Here is a 27,812-nt window from a genome sequence, read left to right as displayed (position 1 = left end):
CTTTGTACTGTCGTCCTGTTTGTGGATCAGAGTTTCTTTCTATGCAGAGGTCCTTTCTGTGAATCGCTGGACTGCCGTCTCAAACTATTTACGAACGGCATGTTTTGTTAACGAGTAATTTAATGTCATGTCATGTGACAGTTCAATAGTGGTATATTAACGTACCATCATGGCAGTTATTTTATTTACTATTTTCTTTACAAATATTCTAATGGTTATGTTTATGAATTTGTGTATTTAGACTTTTTTTAATGAAGGTAAATGTTTGACTTTACTGACATTTCTAATAAAATGTTAAAATGAACTCATGCTGCGTCTTCGTCCTTAAACATGATTTAATTTGCAGTAGAAAAACGTCACACAGGACTACATGCAGTCTGCTTCAGAACGCTGTCACAACACTCAGAGCACATTTCATCGCAGGTCTTTGACACTTTGGGAAACGGTGCATTTAGAGAAACGTGAAAGTGAAAGCGTCACATCTTAGAACAGACTGAAAGCCTCCATCCAGACCGGTTACAATGAGCTGAGTACACAGAGCAACCAGGATGTCAACCAATTATCACCCGGATCCATAACAGAGAAATACACCTTTATAACATCACGTAGCAGCTTCATCCAGTCACTTCACGCTCTAAATAAAAAGCACATTGTCAAAGACAGGTTTTAATGCAGACACACACCTCGTAACACTTCATCTGAAGGGAAGTGGATGTTTGATTCTGCTCTCAGGCAGCTCTCGTATAACTAACTATGAAAACTATGAAAAATAAACAATGTACAGTGATAAAATAAACGTCTAGATGAGTTTACAGTACAGACATTTCACTGAAGATGACACAAGCACACAATACAGAGTAAACCTTTTTAATTTCAGTTTAACATTAGACACGTATAAACTACAATAACAGACATTTTACAGTATCATGACATAAATCTGTTCATTTGACTACAACTTTGATGGTAAAAACACCGATGTGAACAATAAAGTGCATTCAAATGTTGGTCACGGTGATTAAATCCAGACATTCACACACACATACACACTTCACTTATTAATTCATTTTATTAACTATATGTATCTTTTCCTCAGTCCCTCAGTTTCAGCCCTTTACCCTATTTCTTTCTGTTCTGGAGGTGTAGCAACATGTTGTGCTACATGCATGTAGACAGCAGGGGGAAGCAGCGTACAGGAGGACAGGCCAGATGTGAACACACAGTGCTCGTCAGTACTCTTCAAGAGTGAGCGTCACTACGTACACACAGGAAACGTCATTAAACATAAAACACGTTCACGTCCGCGGTGTTTTAAATGCTCAGATGCAGCAGATTCACTTGTCATTTCACTGCTGTTTTGGCCATAATGTGAAGTATAAAGAGAAGAAGCTGAACAATTCCCCCAAATAAAAACAGTTTAAAACAAACAAAGTGAAGTTGAAATGGCAAGTGTGTCCACAGGTTGTGTTTGGCACCAAGATTTAGTTCCTGCACAGTCATATCCAATATTTATTAGTCTTGAATTAGCAACCCAAACGTGTGGTACAAACAACACTGTGACAAAAATACATACAAAAGTGAAAAAACGAGGAATTGTATCACAAGTCTGAGCCCTTCATGTCCCGTCCTGAGGCTGGAAACATACCTGCAAAGCCTCCACAGTGAACACACACCACAGTTACACCAGTGTTGAGGAGAAAAAAGGAACATTGTGCCTTTTCGGGTCACCGTCATCAAGTTGGAATAAATCTTTGAGATGTGCAGAAAGTGGTGTAGTAATCACTCAGACTGTCTGACAGTCCTCTGACAAAGACTGAATCTTAAAACTCATCTTGATTCCTCATTATCATGATTATTATTATCATCATCATCATCATCATCATCATCGTACTCGCTCCTCTGGAAGGCGAGAAGACAAAATGAAAAAATGAAGACGAGAATTCAGATTCAGCCCAGGTGTTTCATTACTGGTTCAAGACCAAGAGGTCACCAGAGGTAGAGCTTCATTTTCTCTTCCCTGCCTGCGCACAGCTCAGCCTTTGTTGATGGTGTTGTATGAGGGCTGTGATCCCGGCTCCAGGGGCCTGCTTGCTGCTTTGTCTGTCAGGTAACGGGGCGTCTGACCTTCATGGTGGTCCTCCACGATGGGCTCCCTGTCTTCATCCAGGTCGTCCTCACAGCGGGGCAGCTGCAGGAAGGTGGTCAGGCCGTGCAAGTCTGCCATTTTGTGGAAGGTGCGCAGCAGGAGGTACATCATCATGAGACCCACGAACAGGTAGACTGCAGGGAGGGCAGAGAGACAGAGGTCAGGAGGTCGTTTATTCAACGGCACAATGTGCAGAAGAAAGTCGCTCCATGAAGCTGAATCTTAGAAATGTGGCTAGAGAAGAATACAGTTGATATCAAAGTAGTCTCCATTTTTCATCTGTCAAACTATTTTTTATCTGGTGTCTCCCACATACTGCTGATATGGCTAAAAACACCAGCTACAAATCAGGTGCGGAGCCATTGATATTAAACGTCTATCAGCTGGTAATTAAACAGCAGCATATTGTGATGAACTTCAGCGTTGGCAGAGTTTTCCTTTTGGATTCGGCCACGTGCTCTGCAAGTTTATTTAGTCTAAGTTGCTTTGGATGCTGTTGGTTCACGTGGCATTTGTTTTACACGACATGCAGAGCAGTCCACACACATCTGGCTCAAAGCAACGCTGTGCTGGTCACAACATTTTTCAGCTTGGTCTTTGGTTACTTTTAATTTTTATTTCATAATTCTGCGTGTGTAAGTGTGAAATAATATGATTTATAAATGTCTGAACCATTGTGGGGATCACAAAGAAAGGACTCTAAGCTGTGTCAGAGAAAACTCTTAATAAAATCCACTTCAGCAGAAAGGAGGACAAAGGTGAAGACAAAATGTGCTGAACAATCATTTTTTCTGCTCTGATTTTTGTGTTTGCCTTCAAGAAAAGACATGTGGTCTTGTTCCGTCACATGTATGCATCGCAGTGCTCCACATAACCACAGAGGTCAGGTCCTGGACAATGGTCTCTCACTGCAAGTAGGCCAACTCCAAGAAAAACAGTGTAAGATTCACAGTGAGCTCAGCTCTGAAGCTTTACAGTTACTGTGGGAAGAGTACAGTAAGTGTAGATTTAAAGAAGAGAATTAGTCCACCTATCACCTTTAATGAAAGTCTGTCTTTTGTTTCCACACGTGAAGCGCTCGTCACGGGGAAAAACAGAAATCGAAGCGTAAAAGGACGTTGGACTGTCCAAACTACCAACCCAAAATATTTGCACTAGATGCTGTTGTAGAAAATTCTTGTCACAGATGATCTGAACTTTGCACAGTCAACAAAATGTTGAGGGACTTTCAACATGTTTAGTACGTTTGCATTGCACATTTCACTGTATACATGGTGATGATGTATAGATTACTGCTGGAGAATAACGAGTAAGAAGCATTTAGTCTTATGCGAATCTTGTGTGAGTCACCTTACAGCCGTTACTTACTGTACTGCGTTTTCATCAACCACATCCACCATTTCAGGCCGACATCAGTAACATGTGGTTAATTCTGCAGTTATCGCAGGAAATAACACCTTGACGGGAAGTTGCTAAAAATCTGTCTTACTGTGAAAACAGATTTGCTGCCACTGCTGATTGGGATTGATAAAAACTCACTAGTAGACGGCTCACTTTCATTTACCACTGCAGCAGGGAATGTATTTACAAAAACACATTTACTCAGGATCGGTTTGATCACACTTCAGCTGAAACAGGAGACATCATCACATCCTGCAGTCCATCACTAATCCTCTTCAGAACCTGCAGAGACTGTTTGGGTTAATCTGACTCGACCTACATCATCATTACATAATACAGCCTGTGGGACAAGGAAACAACACTGCTCGGCCTCCTTCCAAACTGAAGTCGAGGGATTAGCCGAGGAGAGGACACAGAAGTCCACGCGGGTCCCTCTGACCAGAAAAATCAAACATCAAATCCTCATTTAAAACAACAGGGAGGACAAAGTGTACATCGGCAGAGAGATACTTTAACAAAATGTCCATGAACTGAGTGTACCATCCTTGGAAAGTCAAGGTTAATCACCACCAGCTGTTTCTAAATGGTAAAAAAGTATTAGAGTCAAAGAGCTGCAGATGAGCAAAACTAAACTGAACATAAGATGAAATGCAGCATTCAGTCATTTTTCCAGCACAGCACTGAATACAGTGGAGCACATTCATCCTAATAAGTTGCTCTGAGTGTCAGCAAGTGAGAGCACAGAGGAACAAAACAACAGCCTGGCTACTTTTAGACAAAAAAAGTCATTCCAGCCCCGATTCAATTACACGGAAAAACACCCGCACAGAAAGTGGAAAACAAGAGCTCGACTATGAAAATAACCTGCGTCATGTGACAGTGATGGCTCAAGCTGAACAAGAGCAAAGAACCACTGCGAGGTTTCATGTAGAAGCGCATTCACAGTCATATTATTGGGAATTCACCCAAACATTCACAGTGAGAAATTATAATTTCATATCCTCCCTGTCACTGTTGTCACTGTCTGATAGTACAATAGAGACGCTATGTTCTTCTAAATAATACCACATCTATTCTGCTGCTTTCTTCATAGTATTAGAGATTCATTGTTCTAAAAACAGATCTTATGAGGATGCCTGTTTTTAAAAAAAGGTGACACTGGATGCCAGATGAATTTCTCAGTGAAGCTTTGCAGTGGAGATGAAATTAAATACCATCATGAATCACTGGATTATGATAAAATCACCTCCTACTGAGGGAAATACCCTGTATAAATAGCTCAGGAAACTGTTTTGATAATCAAATTATTCTATTTCAAGCCAGAACCCCAAATAAATCCAAATATCCTCTAAATCTCTCTGTCATACATCATTCTAGACTGAATGTCTTTGGGGTGGAGGATAATTTAATTTCTGTGTCATGAAATTTCCTGCAAAGTTAGATTAACTTCAGTTTCCGGGCACATTCAGAGCAGTTTCATTTACGAGGAGCTGACCTGTTCATCATGACGTGCTACCGAGAAGAGAGAAGCAGTGAGAGGTGTTGCTTCTTACAGAGGTGAGCGTGAAGGCAGCACGGGTCGGCTTCTGCCCTCAGAGCAGGAAGACTTAAAATCATCCTGGCACCCTTTGTGATAAACAGCTTACACATCACCATAAAACCATCTGCATCATAACCCCTCTAATGTTTTTCTGTAAGTCGATATTAGGTTGGACGTTGCACCTCTTTCTCTGCATAGAAACAAAAACCTGCATTGTCTTCTTTACTCTAGAGAGAAGACGGTGAAACAAAATGTTTCTGCATTATCGTTGGTCATCTCTGGCTCTGTGCCTCTGCAGGACACCACGCCGTGCTCTCATCTAACAGCTCGGCAGGCATGTAGCAGCTGAGTGTGACCCTCACAGGACAAAACCTTGCCACATTCAGTGTGAGTCATGTGACTGCTGTGAGCCTTTAATATAAGCAGGAGCGCAGAGGGTTTGTTGTTGAAATCTGAGCTGAATAAGAACAACGGGGTGGAAATTTGCAGATATTATGATGATCCTGTGTGCACTGCTGATAATAATGAAAGATACATTTATTAAACTATCTGAATAAATGAAGATTTTCATGAGAAGAGGTTGAGGACGAACAATATTTAGCAGGTTTTCATATAGTTTTCTGGTTTATTCGTTATATTTTAATCAGACGGTTCAGTTCAGCTCCAGGTTGGATCTGGTTAACTTCAGGTTCACTTTTGCTGAGCTAATAAGATTTAAACCACCCAACTTATTTAACTTCTTCCTTGCCCTGTGGAGTTGTAAATAAACAAATTGTGTTTAGGCTTCTTCCTGCCTTTGCTGGCACATTACTGTATGATTATACTGTATTTGTATGATTACTGGAGCTTGAAAACGATGATTGGTGGAATACTACAGACAGTGGCAGAGTGTGCATGGTGTCAAATGAAATGGCAACCCTATCATAGAGGCTGGTCGACCGACAGTAAATCGAAGTTTACAGAAGAGTTAAATTGTGTAAATGGTCCCGAGTGGCACTTTTCTACCTTAGCGGACACACAATCACAGTAGAGAAGCTGCCATACATGTCGACATGTGAACAGCAGGAGCGGGGATTGAACAACAACCCTGCGATCAATAGATGACCCACAGTCACCTCTGTATATCTGCAGTTATCAGAAACAGGATTAGACCTCGTGATGGATGGAGGAGGGACCGACTGTTAGTCCACTTTACTGAAGACATGACCGAGTACAGAAAATGTCTTATAACTGGGAAGCATGTTAAAGTGTCTGATGTTGAATGTGGCAGTAATTCTCAACATGTCTGTGGTAAATTTCACGTGTGACTGAGACACTGCGTTAACTGAACACACACACACGTGCATTTAAAACTAATTTGTTTGACCTGACTCTGTTCAGCTCAGTAAACAGGTACTACAGCGTGATGAGACAACACCTTCTTATCAAACATATACTGCAGATGACCAAGCCTTAAAAGGAGGTGTGTGTGTGTGTGTGTGTGTGTGTGCGACTGTAAAAACATAAAGACAGAACATTGAAGGACTTAGACATCAGAAGTAAATGTCACCAGACAAAGACAAACAAAGATGTACACTGACTTAATATCAAATACACTCACTCATGACAGAGACCTGGTACAGCGGCCTGTATTTCTGCCCAGGCTGTGTCCCCGGAACGAAATCCCCGAGTCCGATGGTGCACAGCGAGATGAAACAGAAGTAGAGCCCATCCAAGAGCGACCAGGACACCTCCAATGTGCTGAACACGGCCGCCGGAGCCAAGAAGAAGCACAGCACCACCAGGATCAGCAGCAGCATGAAGTGGACCACGGTGGCTGGCCGAGGCTCCATGCCTGAACGCTGCAGGAGGCCGACGGGAGCCAGGACCAGAGGGTACATGAGTCTCTGGACGCAGGCGGTGAGCACCAGCATGGTGAAGGGGACTCCTATCAGGGCGTAGATGATGGAGAAGGCCTTTCCGGTGTCCGACAGAGGAGTGGTGTGGCCATAGCCTGGAGATGGAGAGGGAAGGGGACAGATATGATGGAGACAGCAGAGGAACGACAGCCTGTATCCTAAAGGGAAGTGCTGCCTGAGAGGCAGAACTCAGGGCCGACACAGCGAAAGGTGAATGAGAATATGTATTTGTCATTAAAGCGTCGCACTGTGTGCACACGGTGACTTTTACAGACAACTTGGATGTGTTTTCTTCAACTGAATCGCAGCAAGACGACTTTGTGTGAAACATTTCCTCAACAAAAAGGTTTACACAGTCCACAGTTTAAGAATAAAAAGAGGTGTTGGTTTTCCAGGTGAAGCTATTCTGCCTGTAAGACAGGTTGTAACAGTAGCTTATGATTGGCTCTTAAAGTTGGGCTGCAGCCAGCTGTGGTCAGGATCGGGGAACTAATGCTGGAAGGAAGAAAATAGGACTCGGCTCACTGCACAAACTACTCACTGAATATCATCCAACCTGCCAGCGGGGAGACGTTCTCCAACAGACAGCACTGAAACTGTTGTAGCTGAAATGAGCCTCTGACTGTCTCATCTTCACTTCCTCGGTCACATAATGGAAAAGTTATTTATGTACCAAACACACCATAAAAGATATAATGAACACGATACAGAACACAGTGAAGAAACGTCGACACATTAAACTGCCACACTGACCAGAGTTCAGACAGAGAGCCACAGCCCCACAGAGCACAGTTATCTGTGCAAAGGCAGTGTTTGTACAAGAAGATCATATAATATGATTTCATGTGCAGACAATGGACTCACTGTGGAGTTAAAGAAGTTCCTGTTTCATATGATGTGTGAGTTCACACGCTGTGAGCTGACTGACAAGATCCCAAACCAAAGTACAACACAAAACAGCTGCAACGTGCATCAGTACGCGCTGTGGCCAGGTAAAATGAGAACAGATACTGGATCTTGATGGAGGTGTCCTGGATATACCTCTACGTGGAACATTTCAATCGCAGATTAAGAGCTCTGACACTTAACATAATTACAGCCTTGATAGAATGAAGCTCTGGTAATCAGTGGCTGGATGTGGACGGTGTGTTTAGATGATGCTGCCCGACAGTCTTCATGCGATCAGAACAAAGCTTTCTTTGTCAAAGTCAGCCAGCAGGTTGTTATTCATCATCGGCAACGTTCAGGAGCAGAGACTCAAACACAAACATGGTTAGCTGGATGTGACTCTTTAACACTTTGAGTTTATTATTTCACTCATCTCCGAGGACGGCTCTGTTCTAAGCTGCGGTCACGTATCAATAGCTCGCATATGAAACACACAATTAACATTTTATATACTGTACACCACTTTTGGTGAGAGCCTCACAGAGACTGCAATTGGATTTTCTGCTGATCTTGTCACATCATGTGCATGAACATGGAGGCAGAGAAGAAGAATACTGCAAACAACACAAACGTGTTTCTCATGGATAAAAATGCATTAAAGATGTTAGGCGCCAATTACACACATTTCTTTCACACTGAATGGAAATCTAATGGTGTATTTGTACTTTTAAACGCCTCGAAGCATCAATTAACCAAGCGACTCATCACTCATCGTCACAAGATGCTGCAGCTCGTCACCGTCCTGCTTCAGTGTTAAAGGCATGAAATCATTTCTGACACCTTCACTGTGCAAACCTTTGACAAACTAAACTGGAACCAACTCAGAAAGACACATGATCAACAATACAAAGGAACAAGAGAGACGGTTGGACTAGGATGTAACCTAGTGTTCATTAAAAAAGGACTTCCCCATGACCTTTGTAAACTTCTACAATCTGATTCTGCAGAAACACAATGGTTCCACTTTAACAACGTTCCTGTTTTACACACAAAGAGGGATTCTAGTGTGACGTCTGACTGACTTTCTGTGTGTGCTCACTTCTGGTCTGAACTCAAGATGAAATGTTTAGATAATAAACTGGTTTGTTGACAGCGTTTCTGTTTGTTCTCTTGTTGTCATGGGCCGTGAACCTCCATGTTAAAAAAAACTGAGGCTGCTGAGGAAGTATCACGTTAGGAAACACATGCAGCATTGTGAAAGGTAATTCATGCATGGCACAGAACAAACACACTTCTCCTGAACACAAGGGTCACTTCTGTTCAGCTTCATGCATTCATTTGCATTTCCTCGGCGCCCATGTGAGTGTCTGCTTGGCGGCGGCGTGCCTGTGAATCTCTTCAAACGCACAAAAAACGCCTTCAGCAGCTTCTCTGTGATGTTACTACGACGATGCTGCGGCCGGATCTTGGCACAGAGCGCTGGTAGATTTGTGTCGACGTGGCAGTGCGGTTCAATAAATAAACAGATGTAAATAGGAGTATATGAAGAATGAGTCAGTGTGGTTACATAAAGGAAGAGGGTGTGGTCGTCTGGCCTCAAAGACTGAGATGCAGCTAACACAGCAGAGAGCTGGGTTTCTTGTCGCGTTTGGCTCCGGGCGTCCTGATCTGTTACTCCAGATGGGCATACAGCTTTATTTGTTGCTAAAGTAACTTCCAGCAGCAGCTAACAGTAACTGCCCTGCAGTCATGAAGAAGAAGTTTGCAGTTTAACAAACAAAGGAGAAAAACTAAATGTTTTAGCCGTCGGTCAGAAGTTTAGTTTAGTTTGTGTCTGGCTTATTTTTCTCTGACCCAGGAAATAAAACAACAAATAAAAGACAAAGGATCTCAGTTCATTGTGACTTTGAAGATGACAAATAGATGCTATTTTTATCTTAATATCAACTAAATAACAGCTCGATATAACATCATCACTTAAGACGACTGCAGACACACCAAACTAATGATACCAACTACACTGAACTGACACTTTGGTCTTCATCATGGATAAAATACTAGAAAAGCTGAACCCCGTGTCGAGTGCCACTTTATAGTCAGAGAGGCTCTCATTCCTCTGAGGCACTTCAAGTTTCATATGAGATAAAGATAAGATATCCTTCATTGTCCCCTCGGGGAAACCTTTCCTGGACTCAGCATCGTTGTATTACACAACATTTATGTCCAGACACTGCACCAGAATATTGTTGTTTCCACAGTAAACTGACTATAAAGTGCTCTCTCATCATGCAGTTTCACCATCACAGCATTTAACTGCTGCTATTTAAAGTCTTAATGGAAGACAGAAGAAAAGAGTTTCAGAATATCGGTTCAGTCTACGTTTCTCCAGAGCTCGGGCTCTTCGTCTATAAACTGAATGCTGTTCTTTCCTCCTGATGCTTCGATGTCACAAACAGGATGCAGTAATGTAACCCACATTACTGTCTGTAACCTCTGCCTGGTCTCATGAAAACCTCTGTTATGTATGCCAGCCCTGCTCTCACCCCGCTGCACAGCTTCCTTCCTGTAAGATCCAGATCAGGAGCCTGAACGCTGAAGTGTTCACATCAAATCACACATGAGGACTGAATCAGACAGTAACATGACACCCAACCTTTATAATTTCACAATAAAAGTCCCTGGACACTCCTCATAAGTCCCCAAACAACCTTCAGTGTGTGTTTGTTTAGACTTTTTCAGTTTTGTTTTTTTTGTTAACAGGAAGTGACATTTCTTTCCCCATCAGGGTCTTCTGAGGTGACAGTTTGTGTTTTGCTCAGACTGAAATGAACACACCTGAAACTTGTCTGTAACATGCATGACACGTGGCAAAATAAGGGCCATAAAATGAAAACAACTATTCGACCTGTGTGCAGTTTTATATGCAGTAAATAAACACAGCTCCTGTGTGGTCAGACTGTTCTGTGCAGAATAATAAGTCATATTATTATTATTGACTGTTTCTGTGCGTCCTGCGCCACCGGGCCACTTTTCTCTTCTTTAGTTTGGGTTGAACTCACCGACTGTGGTGACCAGAGTGTTGGCGAAGAACATGGAGGATGCCAGGTCCCAGTTTGAAGGCATGGAGGTGTTTTTGAGGACGGAGACGCCGTACTTGTTGGCCGTGAGCACTTTGACCAGAAAGTGTTCGAGGGACGCGGCGTTGACGCAGCTCTGGTTCAGGAACTCTTCTTTCAGGGCTTTCATTTCAGTGCGCAGCTGGTCCTCCTGCGGCCGCTCGACGCTGGAGAAAACCAGAGCTCCGAACAGCAGGTAGATGATATAAAAGAGGATGAATCCCGTAAGCAGCAGCCACGACCTGCCTGCAGAATGCATGTCTGCGTCTACTCCTGGATGAACATGAGTGTGCGCGCTGCTGCTGACCGGAGCGTCCCTCTCTCTGTTTCTGTGACTGCTCTCTTTCTTTTCTTCTCCTCTCTTGTGTGGGAACTTTTTTTTTTAGGGGGCTGTCCTAATTGAATTTGAACCCCTCCTTGTCAACACATCCTCCTCCCACAGTGGAAACAGGAGGGTGTGTTCAGCCTCAGAGTCCTGGAAGTCCATCCTGGATCCTGGAAAAGTTATCTCAAACTCAGGAACATGTCAGTACAGGTTTGGTATTTACTGTTTCTCACTTTTAAATCCAAGAAAAACAAAAGTCAACATTGTTTAAAGACAGATTATGAATTAAATTATGGCGTTTGTGCTTTTTGTTTGTCTAAAGATAACAGAAACAGTCATATCTTCTTATTTTAAGACACTTTAAAGTTTAATATCAGATTAATTTATTTAGATTTTGGTTTATTTTAGTCTCACAGATGAGTGAAAAGAAACCCCCAAAATTCACATTTATGTATTTATTGTACTACATTTTGTCTATATGCATCAGTAGATTTCACCAAATCAGCATTAGATAATGCCTCATTTGCATATTTAAACATAACATTTCAGAAAACGTGGTAATGTATCAGCTGCTAAAGTCTCATGGTTGATATCTAATAGTTAAAATTTGAACCCTGTTCTTCTGGAGTGTCTCCGTCTTCGTTTGGTTCACCCTCACAGAGTTTCTCTCTTCTCTCTCTGGTTGTTGCTGCTTTCTCTTGCAGATATTTTAGTTTGTTCCCTCCATGTTTTCTGATCTAGATGTGGTCCACACCCGCTATCCGTGGTGTGGACCACATCTGGTTCTGATGTGGCCGAGTTCTTGAAGCCACTCTCACTTTGAGTCATCGGCATCGCTCTGCAGTTTTCAGACCAGAGAAAAGAAGACGAAATGTTAAGTTGGCATCTGTATATCCTAAAAAACTGCTGAATCATTATTCAGTGTATTGTTCAATAGTGTTTCTGTGTGTTTTGTCTCAGAGCTTCATATTAACCTTAAAGAACTGCAGAGATTATGAGTATCAAGTACAAAGTATTAAGACCAGGCAGCTCCAATATGAATGTTTGTTTGAGCCTGGGTTTGGTCTCAGCCTCTTTCAGTGTGCGTTTATGTGTTTCCTCCAAACCTGAACATGAAGCTTTAATTGCGTGCTAAGCTGAGCTGAGCTGTGGCTCCACATGGCGCCTGAACGTCCACGTCCACCATAGTTACTTCTGTTTTGTTTGTGCTGTTTACATGAAAGGCCGTCTGATTCATGCAGCGTGAAGCGTCGGGGTCAGGCCGGTCTGCTGCCCAAAGGCCTGTTTTCTACCGCGCAGTACAAAGCTCTGTTATCACGGTGCAGCAGGCAGGCAGCTGCTCTGACTCAGCAAATAAAGTGCTTAACTCTCTCTGGACCACAGAGCTGCTTCATCGCTCAGCAGGAAGAAGATGTGGTATTCAAATCTGAGCGTTCAGACTGTGATATAGTGGTACCACCTCACCTGCAAATTGAATATATGTTTTCCTAAGCTTGGGTACTGTGTGTGTGTATGTATGTATATATATATATATATATAAAATCTCCTTCTCACCCCGGCGGGGTGGTATCCGTGTCATCCTCAAGCTCAGGTTCTGGGAGTTTGAGGGTTCTGCGCAGTATCTTCGATGTTCCTAGGACTGCACTCTTCTGGACTGAGGCTTCAGATGTTGTTCCTGGGATTTGCTGGAGCCACTCTCCCAGTTTGTGGGTTACTGCCCCAAGTGCCCCCACTACCACAGGGACCACGCAACCCTTGACCTTCCACATCCGTTCCAGCTGCTCTTTCAACCCTTGATACTTCTCAAGTTTCTCATGTTCCTCCAGAGACATGTGCAGATGCCATAAACATATTGGTATCATGCAAGTTCTGCTAAACTTTAGCCAAGTTCAATATTCATCTTGTGATCGTCTGCACAAACATGAGTGAACACACATCTCGACATGTTGCGTAACATGTTTTCAAGTCTCAGTTAAAGATTTCACAATGTGTTTGTTCTCCTCTCTCTGTGTATTGATAGTCAGTGGGTGATGATGATGATGATGATGATGGTGGTGGTTTGCCTACGAGCTAAAAGTTCAGACTTATGACCAGGAGGTTTCCAACAGCTCAGCAGCTATTTTAAACTTTCTGCAAAACAAATTAAAAACCCTTCCTCCTCTAAAGTTTATCCAGTTTGGCAGAGAATATATCTGGATGATATTATTGATGTGCCATAATATTTTGGTATCATTGTTGCCTCAAATCTTCTACAGCTGGTGCTTCGTAGATGCATCAAGTCAGTTATACTACAAAATGTTTTACAGAGGTGGTGCTACAGCTGTATGATGACTTTTAAATGTCCCACTGGTCCTGGTGCGATTTCAACCACCTTCACATCAACGCCAGCAAGACAGAGGCGATGGTGATGCCTCAGACCACAGCGGTGAACATCCAGGGATTGGATATCGAGTAGGTGCGATCATGAAAGTTGATCTATCCTGAACAGCATCTACACATTCTCAGCAATATCACTGTGAATTAATCAACTTTAAATCAACATATTCAGAGAAATGTGCTGCCCACGTATGTCTGAACATCATGAGGAAGCCGTCAGCCATCACACAGGATCATTTTATTACATCAGTTAACAAGGCGACAACTCGTTCTCCCTCATTTGAACAGACCAGAAAATATTCATCTTTTTCTTTTTCAGGGATTTGTAGTCTGTAGACACACACACATGATTGTTTCTGAATATCATCACAAATGATTGATCTGACAAGTGAAATATACAACGAAGAGCCAAATAAACCATCTGGGGTGATAATAATAATAATAGTATGTCTAAATTAAAAATGTACGGTGCATCATTGACACGGTCATAATGTGAACAATATTCTCATAAAAATATTGTTTTGATTGGCAGCTAGATTCAAGTTTTGCCTGTGAAGTGGACTCAACTGTGAGAGGCAGACAGAAGGCCCGACAGAGAGACAAAGAAAAACAAAACATCACATGCCAAAATCTTTTGTTTGAGTCCACTTCAGCGTGTGTGAGAAGAGGCGACGTTTCCTCCTGAACGTGTGCGCTTCGCTGCCGTAACCTCGTAAACGTTGGCACTTTCGTTGGTGTTCCTGTTGGCACTAACTGGAAGACAAGCTTGTTTCTCTGAGGAACCAAAAATAATTTGAAGCTTCATTCCTGTCGTTGGCTTTTCTGTCGCAGACACACAATGAGAGAGCACATGCATCATTTTGCAAAATGTAAACAAAGAAATGAAGACTCATCACATGTGGACCCATCTTCACTAAGTATTAATACTTTCCAGTGTGGCAAAATGATTTTCTGTTACTTGTTATTAAAAATAGGAAAGGGGGGGAAAGACTTTGACTGCTGCATGAACCCAGCCGACGCTGAGATCTGTTAGAGATTTGTTGTTGTCCATGCAGGTCTGTGTAGCAGGGAGGAAAACTGAAGACGGGGGAGACATCACGGCATGTTTGAATAAAGATTTTCAGCGGTCACAAAGTTGAGCCGCTGTGATAATGGAGTGACAAAAGAAGCATTTTGTCATCGTCTAGTTTTTTTCCTTTAACTGTGGCTGCTGAAGCTTCATGTCACATTTCTGTCACATGGATGTAACTTTGTGAATATAACTTATAATTTAGCTTCACAGTGACGAATGTAATGCTAATGCGGCAATTATAAATGATTATTTCTGGTTTTACACCCGATCTGTGCAGCTCGGTGCTAAATCTCTATTTTTAAATCAGTCACACCGGCTGTCGCCTTCTCGAGCTGTTGGATAATTAATTTAATAATTGTAAGTTGTAACAGAAATGCTCTTATTGCTCTCTTCGATTTTCATACATGAACACGTCGTCAGCTCTTCCTGGCAGAGCTGCTATAGAAGAAGAAGGAGAAATCTCATTGGTTGAGTTGGACAACTCTTCGGTGGAGCCAAAATTCTGGACAAGAATAAGAATATTTGCAAAATGCAGAAGAGGAGCCGGCTGACTGCATGCTCAAACTAGCCATAACTGCCCATAACAATACAGATAAGCTAGTTAGCAAGCATGCTGACCTTTGAAAGAATCGTAAATGGTCATGAATGAGAGCAGAAATAATGTGATTTATTTTTTAATATTTCTGAGTTAATTCTTTGCGAGTGAGTGTTTTTGTTTGGCTCAACCGAGCGAGATTTAATTCAAACAATGAGACGATTTCTGCCAAACAGCAGCTCTGACGCAGAGACTCGTTTCTATCCAGGTCTCCTCCCAGACGCGGTGACGAGTAACTCAGCTACAGGTCAGAACAACCTGCAGCCATCAGGGTGAAAAACGGAAAATGAAAATGGGAGGGTGGTGGTGGTGGTGGTGGGGGACAAAGTGTGATGGAAACACTCCACCAGTATACATCAACAGGAGCTGGAGGAGACAGCTCCTGAAACTAAACTGAAGTGAGTCGCTCCATTTTCATCCAGGTTCCGTCTTCTCACCGGCTCAGGCTTAAATAACCAGGGAGTGTGCAAAGAGTCAAAAGGTCAGTCAGTGTTTGACTAGCAGTTACACGTGATGTGAGTCCAGAGTCTTGAGGAACCCGTCGTCTGTCGGTTTTCTCGGCCCTGCTCGGGTTCAAACCTGCATCTCTTCAGGTAGACATTGAGGAATCACAGTCCAACCAGAGCTGAAGCTGCACAGTTTACTCCATGGTGTTTCTGTTGTAGTCATATGACAGCCGTCGCTTTGCAGCAGCGTTCTGAGCGTGCTGATTGGCCGAGGGGAGGCCAGGGGAGAGACGACGATTGGCTGTCCGGAGAGCAGATCTGCTTTCCTGCAAACAGAAGAAAATATATCTAACAAACTATTTAAAGACATAATTGATCAAATACTTCAATCGATTAAAGGTGCAACATGTAAGAATCTGTCAAACTCATACATACTGGGAGTGTTGGTGTTTGTACCACTAGCACAGGAGCTTTGGACGGCCAGGAGGAGGATTTGTTTTCTAACAAATACACCACAGTGATTCACAGTCATTCAATCCTAATCCTGATCCTGATCCTGATCCGTCCCAATGTTTACCCCAAAATAACTAAAAACTACAGGTATACTTCCTTTAAATTCAAATACATTGATACATTTATGAGTTCTGCTTGAGGTTTCATGGTGGGAACTGTTGAGTCTCTGTAAATTATGTTATAAAAAGAGAGTCTAGAGCTGCTCTATGTGGAAAGTGTGATAACTTCTGTTAAGATTTGGCACTAAATTAATTAATTAAAATCGTTCTCAGGGCCTCTGTTGTCCAACACATTACAGTATCAGTAACAGCCGATGGATGTTTAGTTAAAGTAGTTCCTGAATAACTTCACAGACAGTGTAACAGTACAGTGTTTTCACGGTGTGGTGGTTTATTTCCTGCTCGTCTCGCCTGCAGAAACGATTCTGGAGGAGTAACACACACATTTGCATATTTTGCAGGTGCTCTGTATTTTCCCGCATGGTTTGGTTCAACTGTAAGACGAGCAGCCGGCCTGCTTTGCTCATTTATCTACGACTGTGAAGTGTGAGGAGTGTTTTGCATGCAACAGCGTCGCTTAATTTGAATGAAGCAGCAGTTTTCAAGGCCATCAGTCAGACGGTGCTATCAGTTCATTCTATGTGCTGTTAAGGCTCGTCGACGAATTTAATTTAACAACACTGAACGCCAAACGCTCTGTGTTAATTCCTGTGCATGAGATTCTGTGTAGAAAGCATGAGAGTGTGTAACATTAGTGATGCCGGTCTGTACTCACAGTGTGCGGCTGCTCCAGGTGTAAAGTCTTCAGCAGCAGGTCACGAGACGCGCCATTGGCTCTCTTGTATCTCTGGCAAATCATTTTGTTCAAGTCATGGAAGCTGTCCAACAGGCTGCAGGGTCAAACACAGACAGCGGCACGCAGAGATTCAACAGAGAGGTTTGTTTGATTTGAATTACTGCCAGCTTTTAAATTCAACACCAGACTGTGTGTAAAACATACAATGACATGTTTAAGCCATGTGCAGGTGACACAGGAGTGTTTTAAAGATCAGTACATCAGCCGTGTTATGAGGGTTTGCCTGTGTGAACTGTTTCTTCATTATTTAGTTCATGACACTGTCTACTCCAACACACAAACATCAGTATTAAAACAACCTCCATCAGTAACTGACACAGTCTGCTGTGTGACAGTCAATTAGAAACACAATCCATGTTCAGTCTCAGTAGATTTTCACCTTGCAGTTCACAGCATTAACCACTTGGTGGCCACAATTAGTCACATTTTGAAAAACACATTTATTCTGCACATGACGTCAGGCAACCGCTTTGAATCCTTCACAATAAAACATCAAATCAAGTCTCTGTTCTTCATATAAACTTGTTCTCCACTGCACAACTCAATGAATCTCTGAAATGTTCAATACATACATAAATGATTAATATGGTTTGACTATGTGAGACAAGATTGTTGCGTGTTGATATTACTCGTCATAATATTTAACAACTGCTCATGTATGAATGATCAGAATGGGATGCTGGTGTCTGTAAGGTAAGTATAATGTTTTGATGTCAGCATCAGCCTGACTGTCTGTTTATTTGAATTTATCACAGTCAGACCAGAATACATTTCAGTTTCAGTTCTAGGAAAGAAATGACAGTCGTCTGTTCAGTGACAGATACTGTGCCACTTTTGTTATCTTGAATATAACAGGAGTTACATTCCTGACTGGATTCATGAGGCATTTTCTCCCATTAATAAAGTAAAACAGTCAGATTTGTAGAAATTATGACCTTCAGACAGCAAAGACGTCATTTTCTTAAAGCTGTTTTTTTCCTGCAGGATCTGATGTATCCGACTACAAATTGGAGGAATGAGCCAGTAAACTCGATTAGCATGCAGTAAATCACAATGATTCGGTCATCGGTTCATTTAAGGTAAGTGAACAACTTACCCGTGGTCCTGGCTGGCTTTGCCCCTGAGGAGCTGGGTCAGTGTGGGAACAGTGTCGAGGTCACATGAGGACGAACCAGGCAGCGAGGGGAAGGCTTCGGCAAAGACAGACGCCTGCAGCAGAGACAGAGAGACAGACAACTCATCAAAACAAGTAAACGTACCGAACACGACACAGGACGTTTTATGCAGCCCTGTTCATTTCAACACATGAAGTTAACACTTTAACTTTCACATTAGCGTCTGAAACATTTCCTCTCCAAACACTCTCCTCCACTGCAGAGCTCGTTTCTTTTTCATCTGCATCTTTTCACTGCGGTTAAAATCCACCGGGGGACTCTCCTCGCACTCTTAGACCAGTTTAATGTGAGCTACAAACTACTGACGAATTTTAAGTCGGAAAACTTAGTCACCCAACCAGGGGTGCAGGGCTACGTTAGGACGAGCTGTGTTTCCAAGGTAACGGGAGAAAAAAAAGGGTGGGACAACATGGCTCATAAATATTTCTGCCAAGGATGTCAGTCTGAGGTGTATTTCTTTTAAATACTAAAAAAATATCAAAGTTAGGGTAGGTAATGTATAAAATCCAGTATGTGTGGCTGTCGCAGGCCTGTAATAAACCATCCAATAATTTCATTTGACCTTTATTTCACCTGCACACTCTGTCTGTGCACATGAAAATGTGTTTTGAGGGAGACCCGAAGGGAGGAGGTGGTATCTTTTCGTTTGGATCGAGCTGTTTCCTGCTAGTTTGGGAAGTTTGACACGAAACAACAAACAAAATTCGATCTAATCAACACTTTTCTAAATGATTCGGTTGATTAACGTGAGTTTACAGCCATGCCAGAACATTTTAAACCAAAAACTCAATTTTTATAACAGCTCCATTCAGACAGGATCGATATTACAGTGGGAGGTGGATGATAAAACATTTTCCCTCCTCTCTCATAATAAAAGTAATTTTAGCCGCTGGCAGATTACAGAAGCGTGTGCTGTAATAATAGACAATATGTGACTTCCATCACTGGCAGGCTCAGGATTATTTTATGGAAATTATTTAGCTCTTATTTAAATAAACAAACTGTTGCAGACGACTTAAAAATCTCATGAATGTTGATTAGGCTGCAACAGTGTTTACTACACGGAGCCAGGTCAAGATAATCTTTAGTTTTTCCTTAATTGACTGATGTTAACAGGTGATTTTCCAGGATGAAACTTTGTATACAAACTGATACAGGCGGATTAACATGATGGAGATAATACTGAAATCACCTCATCTCCCCCGGTGAAGTAAATCCCCTGTGAATGGGCCTTTAGATGTCTGTCTGAAGTCAATACATTTGTCCAAACAGACCCGAGAGCTCAGGGAAATTCACGGTTTAACAAAATTGATTTTCACGAGCAGGAGGACTTTTTCTTTGAGCAGCTTCGTTTAATACCGTTCAGGAGAAGAGGCTTCAAGCAGACACGCAGGGGAAACGATGCACCAGAGTCTGACTGATTAATAATAATTATTTTAGTCATATTTAGTATAATATATAGACAAAAATGTGTTTATTGTTGTTGTTGATTTACTTTGGGAGCCTCAGCCAGCAGCCGGCCTGTCAACACATTTAGCTCCCAGCGGGAAGTTAACTGAGGAGAGGACAGTGCTGTCACAAGAGCTCAAATCAGTGACACAAAGACTGCAAACCTCTTCTTCCAGCATCATTAAAGTCTGACCTGGTGGGAATGAAAACTGCGTCTGAGTCAACCTGTTTTTATTAACGTACTCTGGAGCTCTTTTCACTTTGATGTGATCAGCAGCAATCTGCCTCCAACGTTACTGTAGCTGTCCCGCCGATATTCAGCGGCACTTGTGGATCTTCGATTTTCTGTCTGATTCTCACAATCAGTAATAGCAAATGATTTGGTTTCATACTTTAGAGAAATACAGTCTGGAGTCGAATTGAGCCCGAGGGGTGAAGCTTTTTCTCAACACAAGGCTGGATGAAGCTCAGAATTATGAGCCACTCGCTACCGAAAAACACAAGAAATGAAGCTCAGAATTATGAGCCACTCGCTACCGAAAAACACAAGAAATACATTGAAGGCGCTGATGAAGTCTGCAGCAGATTTGTGGGTTGTGAGTACCAACAAGAGTTTTGGCCACAACTTCCCTACAGATACAACACTGATAGTGGAGGTCAAGCAAGAACTTTAATGATCGAAGATAGTCACTGTATGCTCGTGCATCAGTCTTTGGTTGAAGGCAGAAATCTAACACGTGTGTTTTGGAGGACTTTACAAGGAATTCTGGGAATTGTAGGAAATAAAAATGCTGATGTAGAAGTTGATGAGGCAGGTTGAAGTAAAGCACTGAAGTCAATTTTACGACTCTCACATAACAGACAACAATAACTGGTGTGAAAGCTGTGGATCAGTAGATTGAGGACCAAACTCTTGAATTGTGGGTAATGTAGGCACCGTGTTTGGACAAAGAAGAACAAATATAATGTCTGTGGTTCTGCTGCATTGATTTTTATACTTTTTAAAAAATTGTAATGCTGAATTTGATTCTGTACTCTCAGACCTGTGTGCACATATTTCCCACATTTCCAGACGGAACTCATGATTACATGAATGACTCTTGGAAAGCACTCATCACCACCGGTCGATCCTACCAGTCATTTCCAACACGATGATGACAATGATGATGATCCAAATGAACCAATCACAGAGAGCCTGACGGTGAATTGTCAGAGAAATGGATGGAACAGAAACAGAGAGACGACCTGAGGGTGAATTTCTACTTAAAAACAACTGTACCAGTCTGTCTCTGCTCTCCTCCACAGCGTTGGTCGGCCACCACTGTCCCGCGACGCCTCGACGTTCATCTGACGAATCCTGAGGAAAGGCTGTCCAGGTGTCGTCTGATTGGTTGAACGAACTGTCCGTCCAGCCTGGCGTCCAGTGGGTCGACTCCCCGGCGATGGCGTGGTTTCCAAGTGCTGTTTTCAAACACACACACACACACACATACGGTTAACTATTAGTGCTGTGTGCTGCCTCATTCAGATGACCTGAACTAAACCTACCTATTACACTGAAGGGGTCATCCAGCACAATTAACTGTGACCATGCCATGAAAGATGAGATTAATTATGAGGATTACTGCGTGAAAGGTCAATTTAGCCAAATGACAAATGACATTCACCACTGGTGGTATTTAGGCAGCAGTTATTTTATATATGCAGTCACTTCGAAACTGTAATAACACACTTTAATAAACCTTTTAGAAGAAATTAAAATTTCCACAAGCCAAAGAACAATATCATCTGTGTCAGCACAAAGAAGTGCTGAGTTCTTACAGTATTTGTGCCTGATTCTGTGAATGTTGCTGAAAAGTTACCGACTGCATCAGGCGTCTTTGTTTTCGTGTGTGTGAACCTTCACGTCTACACACATTACCTTCCATTGCTCCAACGTTGACACTTCAGCCGTCTTTGTGTGTGTGTGTGTGTGTGTGAATTTCTCTTTCACCCGTCGCCCCATAACCTGAGGCTAAAAGGAGCTTAGAGTCCCATGCCCTGTGTGCCTCCTCCTCCCTCCCTTCACCCGACTCTGAATGATTAATACAATGTAGCGAGAGATCGGTTTGGAATTGAGGTCAGGACAGACTGGAGTCTCATTTCCACTGCAGGCCAAGTGGTGTTTATCAGGGCAAGAAGCAACTCTGAGATTCAAAGTGTTGGTCGAATAAGTTTATGTTTCATGCAATTAAGTTGTGTTTTTAATCCAGAATCCACCTTTCCCTTCCACGATCCACACCTATAGTTTTACATCCTTCACATGCTGAAAGCTGCGTGTCATTCTTCCAGATTTCAAGCAGCCACCAGCTTCTCTTCATTTTTGCAATTGCATTATTTAGCAGACTCAAATTTGCTTGAACGTGTAATCCATCACAGTGAGTATCAAGTCTACATGAATCCACATTAGTGTTGGTGTATTAGTCGGCACAATAAAACCCAGACAAACTCTAATGTAGACTTGAATTATGGCGATGTGAGGACATTTTAAAAAGTCTGGCAATTGATATTGAAAACTATAGATGGAGTGCAGTTAAAGGGACGGTTCACCAAATTAAAAACAACTGGTCAGAGTGGAGGGTGCACTAAAAATAAGATTATCCAGAGTGACAGCAATAGTTAAGTTAAAACTGCCTTTAACTCATGACAGCTCACACAAACAGCATCTTCTGCTAATCAATAAATCTCCAGCAACATGTTCAAATAGCAGCAGAAATGTTTTTATGTGTGTAAATGAATCATGGGTAAACCTCGGCTTAGTCTTGTTTGGCTCTGCAGGGGAAGGTGATTAGCTAAGAGGAGCATAATGAGCGATTAACACTCGCTGTTAGAGAAAAACACTCAAAGATGCATTTTAGTTCTTCAGTTAAGAGCACTACGAACAAGTCACGAACATCATTCATTAGTATGTTTTATATTCAGCAGGACCAGCATCCAGTGATGATGAGTGTGATCCGTTCCATGAAGGCTGCAGTGTTGTTTGTCAGTGTTACATCATAATTGTATGTAAAGCAGCTTAAGTGCAGATGGACTTGATTACCTCATACCGACACTGTAGCTGCTCATTCCTTCAGTTTCTGACAGACTAACTGTGCATGCATTCCTGAGAGAGTACAAAAGGTTAAAAATGTACTGATACTCCTCAGCTCTGCAGAAACCACACAGAGTACTGAGTACCGTGTTTTTTTCTGTACAGTATTTACGACTCTGCTCTACTTCTGAAACCTTTTAATGTCTCACTCAAAAGATCCTCACGTCAAACAGGAAGGAAGACTTCATGAAGAGAAAGAAACAGAAGGAGGACTCACCAACACTCTCTCTGCTCCCACAAGGCACTGAGGCAGACATGGTGGACTCCTCGCTCCAGGCCGGCTCTCCCTCCGCCTGCATGAATACTCCAAACTCATCCTCCTCCTCCTCTTTCCTCACGTCCTCAGTGGCCACGGTGGAGCCCCTCTCCTCCTCGTCCTGCTCCTCCAGCTCTCTCCTCTTCCCTTCCTGGCCTCCTTCTCCGTCTCCTGCCGTCACTCTGACCCCTTCCTCCTCCTCCTCCTCCTCTTTCTCCTTCTCCGCCTCCAGACTGGGCAGGCCGGTTGCCATGGATCCCAGGGGGGGCAAAGAAGGGGTAGGATTAGCCAAGGAGGGTAGAAAAGAGGTGGACGGATCAGCACAGGCAACATTAGTGACGCTGGTGCCGGTCTCTCCATTTGCTTCAATATGGGTGATTCTTGTTTGTTCACAGGTGACTCCATCCTCTTCCTTCCTCCCCCTGCATCCACCTGCAGACTCCTGTAGCCTCCAGTCATCTGCTCGAGCACAGCTTTGTGTTACTTCTTGATTACCACCCTCCTGCGTGGTGCTGTCATTTGTGTCAGTCTTAGTTTGTTGCTCATCCTCCAGCTCGATGCACTCCCTCCTCCAGACCTCACCACCTTCCCTGGGATTCACTCTAATCTCTTCCTGTGACTCGTCTTCTCGATTTTCCCACACCACCTCATTGCAACCGGTTTGAGTTATCCTCCCGTCTGTCTCAAAGATGGAGGGATCTGCATGTCTGAGAGGTGAAGACGAAGCATCTCTCTCCTCGAGCTCGTTCACAGTGATGTTCTCGTCAGGTTCTCGTTGCTCAAACCTGCTGACGTCCTCGAGGTGAACCTCTTTGCTGTTTCCAGCATCGCAGGTGCTGCCCTCTACAGGAGTGGAGGGCTCAGGGGGGACTGCAGCGCTGATGGAGGCGTCCTCACAGCGGGTGGAAACCACCGAGAGATCAGCAGGAGTCTGATTGACGCTCCCTTCCTCCTCTTCAACATCCACGCTCTCCACGGCTCCCTCTGATTCTTGATGTGCCTCAAAAAATCCATTAACATGAGCTGCTGTGTCTTCACAGGGGTTCTCACTTGGTTTCCTGTCATCAGACTCTCCGTTATGTCTCGATATAAAGTCATCAGTCACCTGATCAGAATGGGGATCAGTGTTTGTATCCTCCTCTTTCTCTGAGGAGTCCTTGCTGTGAGAGGTTTGAGGTTTGCTCTCGGCTTCTCTCGTCTCTTCGACGTCACGGCTGCTGTGGGATTCTGGGTGAAAGTGGTTGGACTCGAGGACAGGGTTTGGTACAGACTCTAACCCACTGAGGCCTCCCTTCTCCTCCTCCTCATTCTTTTGCCTCTCCTTCTTCATTCCCTTCACCTCACCATTCAGCTTGTTTGGGACTCCTCTTCTTGGGCTTTCACCTCCCTCGTGTTCATCCTGGCTTTCCCTCCTCTGTGCTCTCCTTCCACAGTGAGTACAGGTTTTGGGAGAAGCATTGTGGCAGCATCTGGGACTTCTGAATGCTCCGTCTTTCTCCTGTTTAGCTTTCCTGATGTCCTGCTGCGGGCTGGGAAACTGTTTAAGGTCCAGACCTCCTTTGTCTCGCTCTTCCTGCCTTTCTCCAGCAGGATCCTCCCTGCTGCTGCTCTGCTGCCTCTCTCTGCTCGCGCCTGTTTTCTCCCGGCCTGCTGCATTACAGGACTTCCTCCATCTCCGGCCAGATCGCACCCTAACCCGGTTTGCTCCGGTCTGTGCCAGTGGTGTTGGCCCATGATCCCTCCTCCCGGCTGGAGTGTCTTTGCTTCCTCCTCCTGTCTTGCCTCTCAGCCATCCCCCGACCACACTGGAGGCTGCACTGGTGGTCGCACCAGGACCAGGTTTAGCTGTCGAGTACAAACAGCTTCCTTTCTCAGTCCGCAGGAAGAGACATTGAGTCTGTGTCTTCCCGCTGCCCTCTGAAGTCTTCAGAGTGGCTACCGTTACTAAAGCTCCAATCCCAGCCTGCCCAGCATCCAGCCCCAGGGGAAGCCCGTAACCCATGCGACCCCATTCCCCGCTCAGGTACACATCCGCAGGCCTGGGACAGGACGTTGGCCCGCCGCGGCCTGCAGGAGGAGCTGTGGGGGCTTGTCCTCCTCCGAGCATCCCACTGGCCTTCCGACGGTTCTTGGAGCACAGGGCCCAGGCTCGGAGGCCTCGGATCAGCGGCAGGTCACCCAGACCCAGCTCCAGTCTGCTGGGGAAGGGCAGAGAGGCTCTGGAGCACTTCTGGAGCATCTCCCGGGTGGAGCCTGACATGTTCAGGCAGGGGTAGTTGTTGTTGTTATTCTGCTGGAGCATGGTGCTGGTTGTTGGCCTCATCTATGTTTTACTGGTTTGTCCTTGCTTATCCTTTTTAAAATGCAGCCTGTCAGGTGAGAGGAAACGCCGTGGCACTATCAGGAGTCTATTCTTGATCCAGAGCGTGACAGCTCAAATGTAGAAAGATCAGAGTTTGGAAAAAATACACTGCACATTATGAAACAGCTCAGACACTCTCAAGAACTTCTTACTAATCCATTCTGACAAAACAAAATATTTACTCGACCCCGCAAGAGAGAGATAACTCTCCTGCTAAGCTCGCGTCTTAACAGTTCATATTTGGACAAAAAAAAAAGAAACAGAATCAGTTATTTTCCTGACAGCGAGCCGGAGTTTGTGCTTCTGTTTCTCTTTATCGCTCCTAAACTTTGAGAGTCTCCTGACGAAGGAAATAAACGCTCAGGTCAGACGTCCACCTGTCAGAACCGATGATAGAGAGGATAATAGGAAGTTTGTTTTCTTCCACACTGATGTCTTCAGAGCTTCACCGCCCTCTGAGCCGGCACCGAGGACTGACTCAGCTGTCAAAAACAACCTGCAGGGAGCGAGACACAATATGGAAATGAAAGTTAAAATCAAAATGTGACTCACAAACAAAGAGGAGAGTCACAACTCAATCCTTTCATTTATTTGATTCATTATTAATGAATCAATTAGAGCAGATAAAAGTCAGAGCTAATGGAAAATTTCTGATTATTGGACACAGAGAAGTGGTTTGGTTTCACTTGGTTTGACTCACTGGATTACAGCTTTCCTGGCTGAGGGGGTGTGAGTCTGTCAAAGGTCATACATTTGGATCCAAGTGGCTTCTTTTCATACTACTCCTACACAAACAGGCCTTATATTTATATAAAATTGTGCATTCACACCATGTCCACCGCGGTGCCAGTTAGATGAGTTGTTGCATCAGCCGATCACAATTATCAAATGGACTAAAAATCAAAGACAGGTGGACACAAATCCAGAAATTCACTTCTCGTGTCCACACTGCTGACAGGATTCACCCAAAGTGACTCAATAAAGCGCCACACAAGCGGTAAAAATAGGTTTGGGGCCACGTACATCACACTTATATCAGCAGACTGTGAACCACTCTGATGAAAATGAAACCACACTGTACCAGCAAAACCAGTATGCCCAGCCAACATGTCCTGGAAGAGATGCCCGGGGAAAGGTTTGCTCACCTCACTCGATGCCTCAGTGTCTCCGGTCCCGGTTTAAATGAAGTGTCCTTTACTTAATGTCTCTGTCTCTGCTTCCTCGTTGTTTACAGTCGAAGCCTATTCATCCCTCCTCGGGCTCTGGAGCATCCTTCAGTGGGATCAGCGCCACCACATCCTTCCAGTCGGCCTGCACCACTGGACCTACAGCAGCTACAAATCAGCCAAACATGCATTCATTTCTGTCCCATTATCTGAATCAGAGCCGAGCATCTCCGTGAATCTGTCCTCGGTTTCTCTCCCGACTCGTTCGACCATTGCGCATCAGCTCATCCGCCGCGGCTCGCCGTCGTGCGTCGCCGCATCTTACCGCAGTAGCCTCGGGTGCGCTCAGCGAGCAGGATGACGGAGAGCTAATTTGACTTGCAGCCCACTCACCGATAGGAGGGATGATCCGTGCCACACGGAGGCAGAGGGAGGCGAGGAGAACGGAAGTGTATGAGGGGTTGTTGGTGCCACAGTTGGACTTCAATGTAGAGAATAATGGACCTAATTTGTATCATTGGTAACACCTGAGTTTACGATTTCATGACAAATGCATGACAAATATTCAGTCAGCTGCACAATTAAAAAAGATTTGACCCATCTGAGGCGAAGTCTGAAAATGTGCTGCAGTCCAAACCTCCCGGTGTAAACCCACGATGACGTTATCCAGCTGCATATTTGGATGAAAGTGTGGAACTGGTGGGTGACGTACTGTGAATTGAGCTGTGATGGTTTTGCAGCATGCCTAATAAAAACCTTCTCTTATTAACTAAAATAACAGTTGAGACGAAGCACGACTCCTGATTCGATCGGCACAGCCTAGTTTGACAGTTTGATCTGAGTTTCTCGAGCCCGGTGTGTTGGATGAGCTGGATGCACTATGGGAAGAAAGCCAGCCGGCAGAGGCTATGTGATGATCTGCTGGCCAACCTTGGGTCGTGCCATTCATGTGGATGTTACTTTGACATGTACCACCACCCACCTAAGAACTGTTGCAGACTACACCCTTTCATGGACACGGTATTCCCTGATGGTTGTGGCCTCTTTCTGCCACAGAGCGAACGTGGTTCAGGAATGACTCCAGATTCCCCAGATCTCAATCCAGT

At 43.8% G+C, this 27,812-nt stretch overlaps 2 protein-coding genes across 2 annotated transcripts; both read right to left on the bottom strand.

The window, feature by feature from the left end:
* Positions 1–851: 851 nt before the first annotated feature.
* kcnk6 (potassium channel, subfamily K, member 6) lies at positions 852–11,373 on the bottom strand. The gene is made up of 3 exons (XM_027280759.1): positions 10,930–11,373; positions 6,685–7,077; positions 852–2,277 (listed from the first exon to the last, which is right to left on the bottom strand). Exons 1-3 carry the CDS (start codon positions 11,243–11,245, stop codon positions 2,030–2,032), a joined length of 957 nt encoding a protein of 318 aa, XP_027136560.1. The 5' UTR covers positions 11,246–11,373; the 3' UTR covers positions 852–2,029.
* A 2,533-nt stretch (positions 11,374–13,906) lies between these two features.
* Positions 13,907–27,187, bottom strand: si:ch211-14c7.2 (protein LEO1 homolog). Its single transcript, XM_027280782.1, has 6 exons — positions 26,686–27,187; positions 23,140–26,036; positions 21,072–21,253; positions 18,265–18,377; positions 17,088–17,202; positions 13,907–16,126 (listed from the first exon to the last, which is right to left on the bottom strand). Exons 2-6 carry the CDS (start codon positions 25,499–25,501, stop codon positions 15,995–15,997), a joined length of 2,904 nt encoding a protein of 967 aa, XP_027136583.1. The 5' UTR covers positions 25,502–26,036; positions 26,686–27,187; the 3' UTR covers positions 13,907–15,994.
* Between the last annotated feature and the right edge of the window lie 625 nt (positions 27,188–27,812).

The sequence above is a fragment of the Larimichthys crocea genome, chromosome VII (genome assembly GCF_000972845.2).
Source record: "Larimichthys crocea isolate SSNF chromosome VII, L_crocea_2.0, whole genome shotgun sequence".
Taxonomy (NCBI): domain Eukaryota; kingdom Metazoa; phylum Chordata; class Actinopteri; family Sciaenidae; genus Larimichthys; species Larimichthys crocea.
The sequence above is the reverse complement of the archived record's forward strand: the minus strand, read 5'-3'. Positions and strand labels throughout refer to the sequence as shown.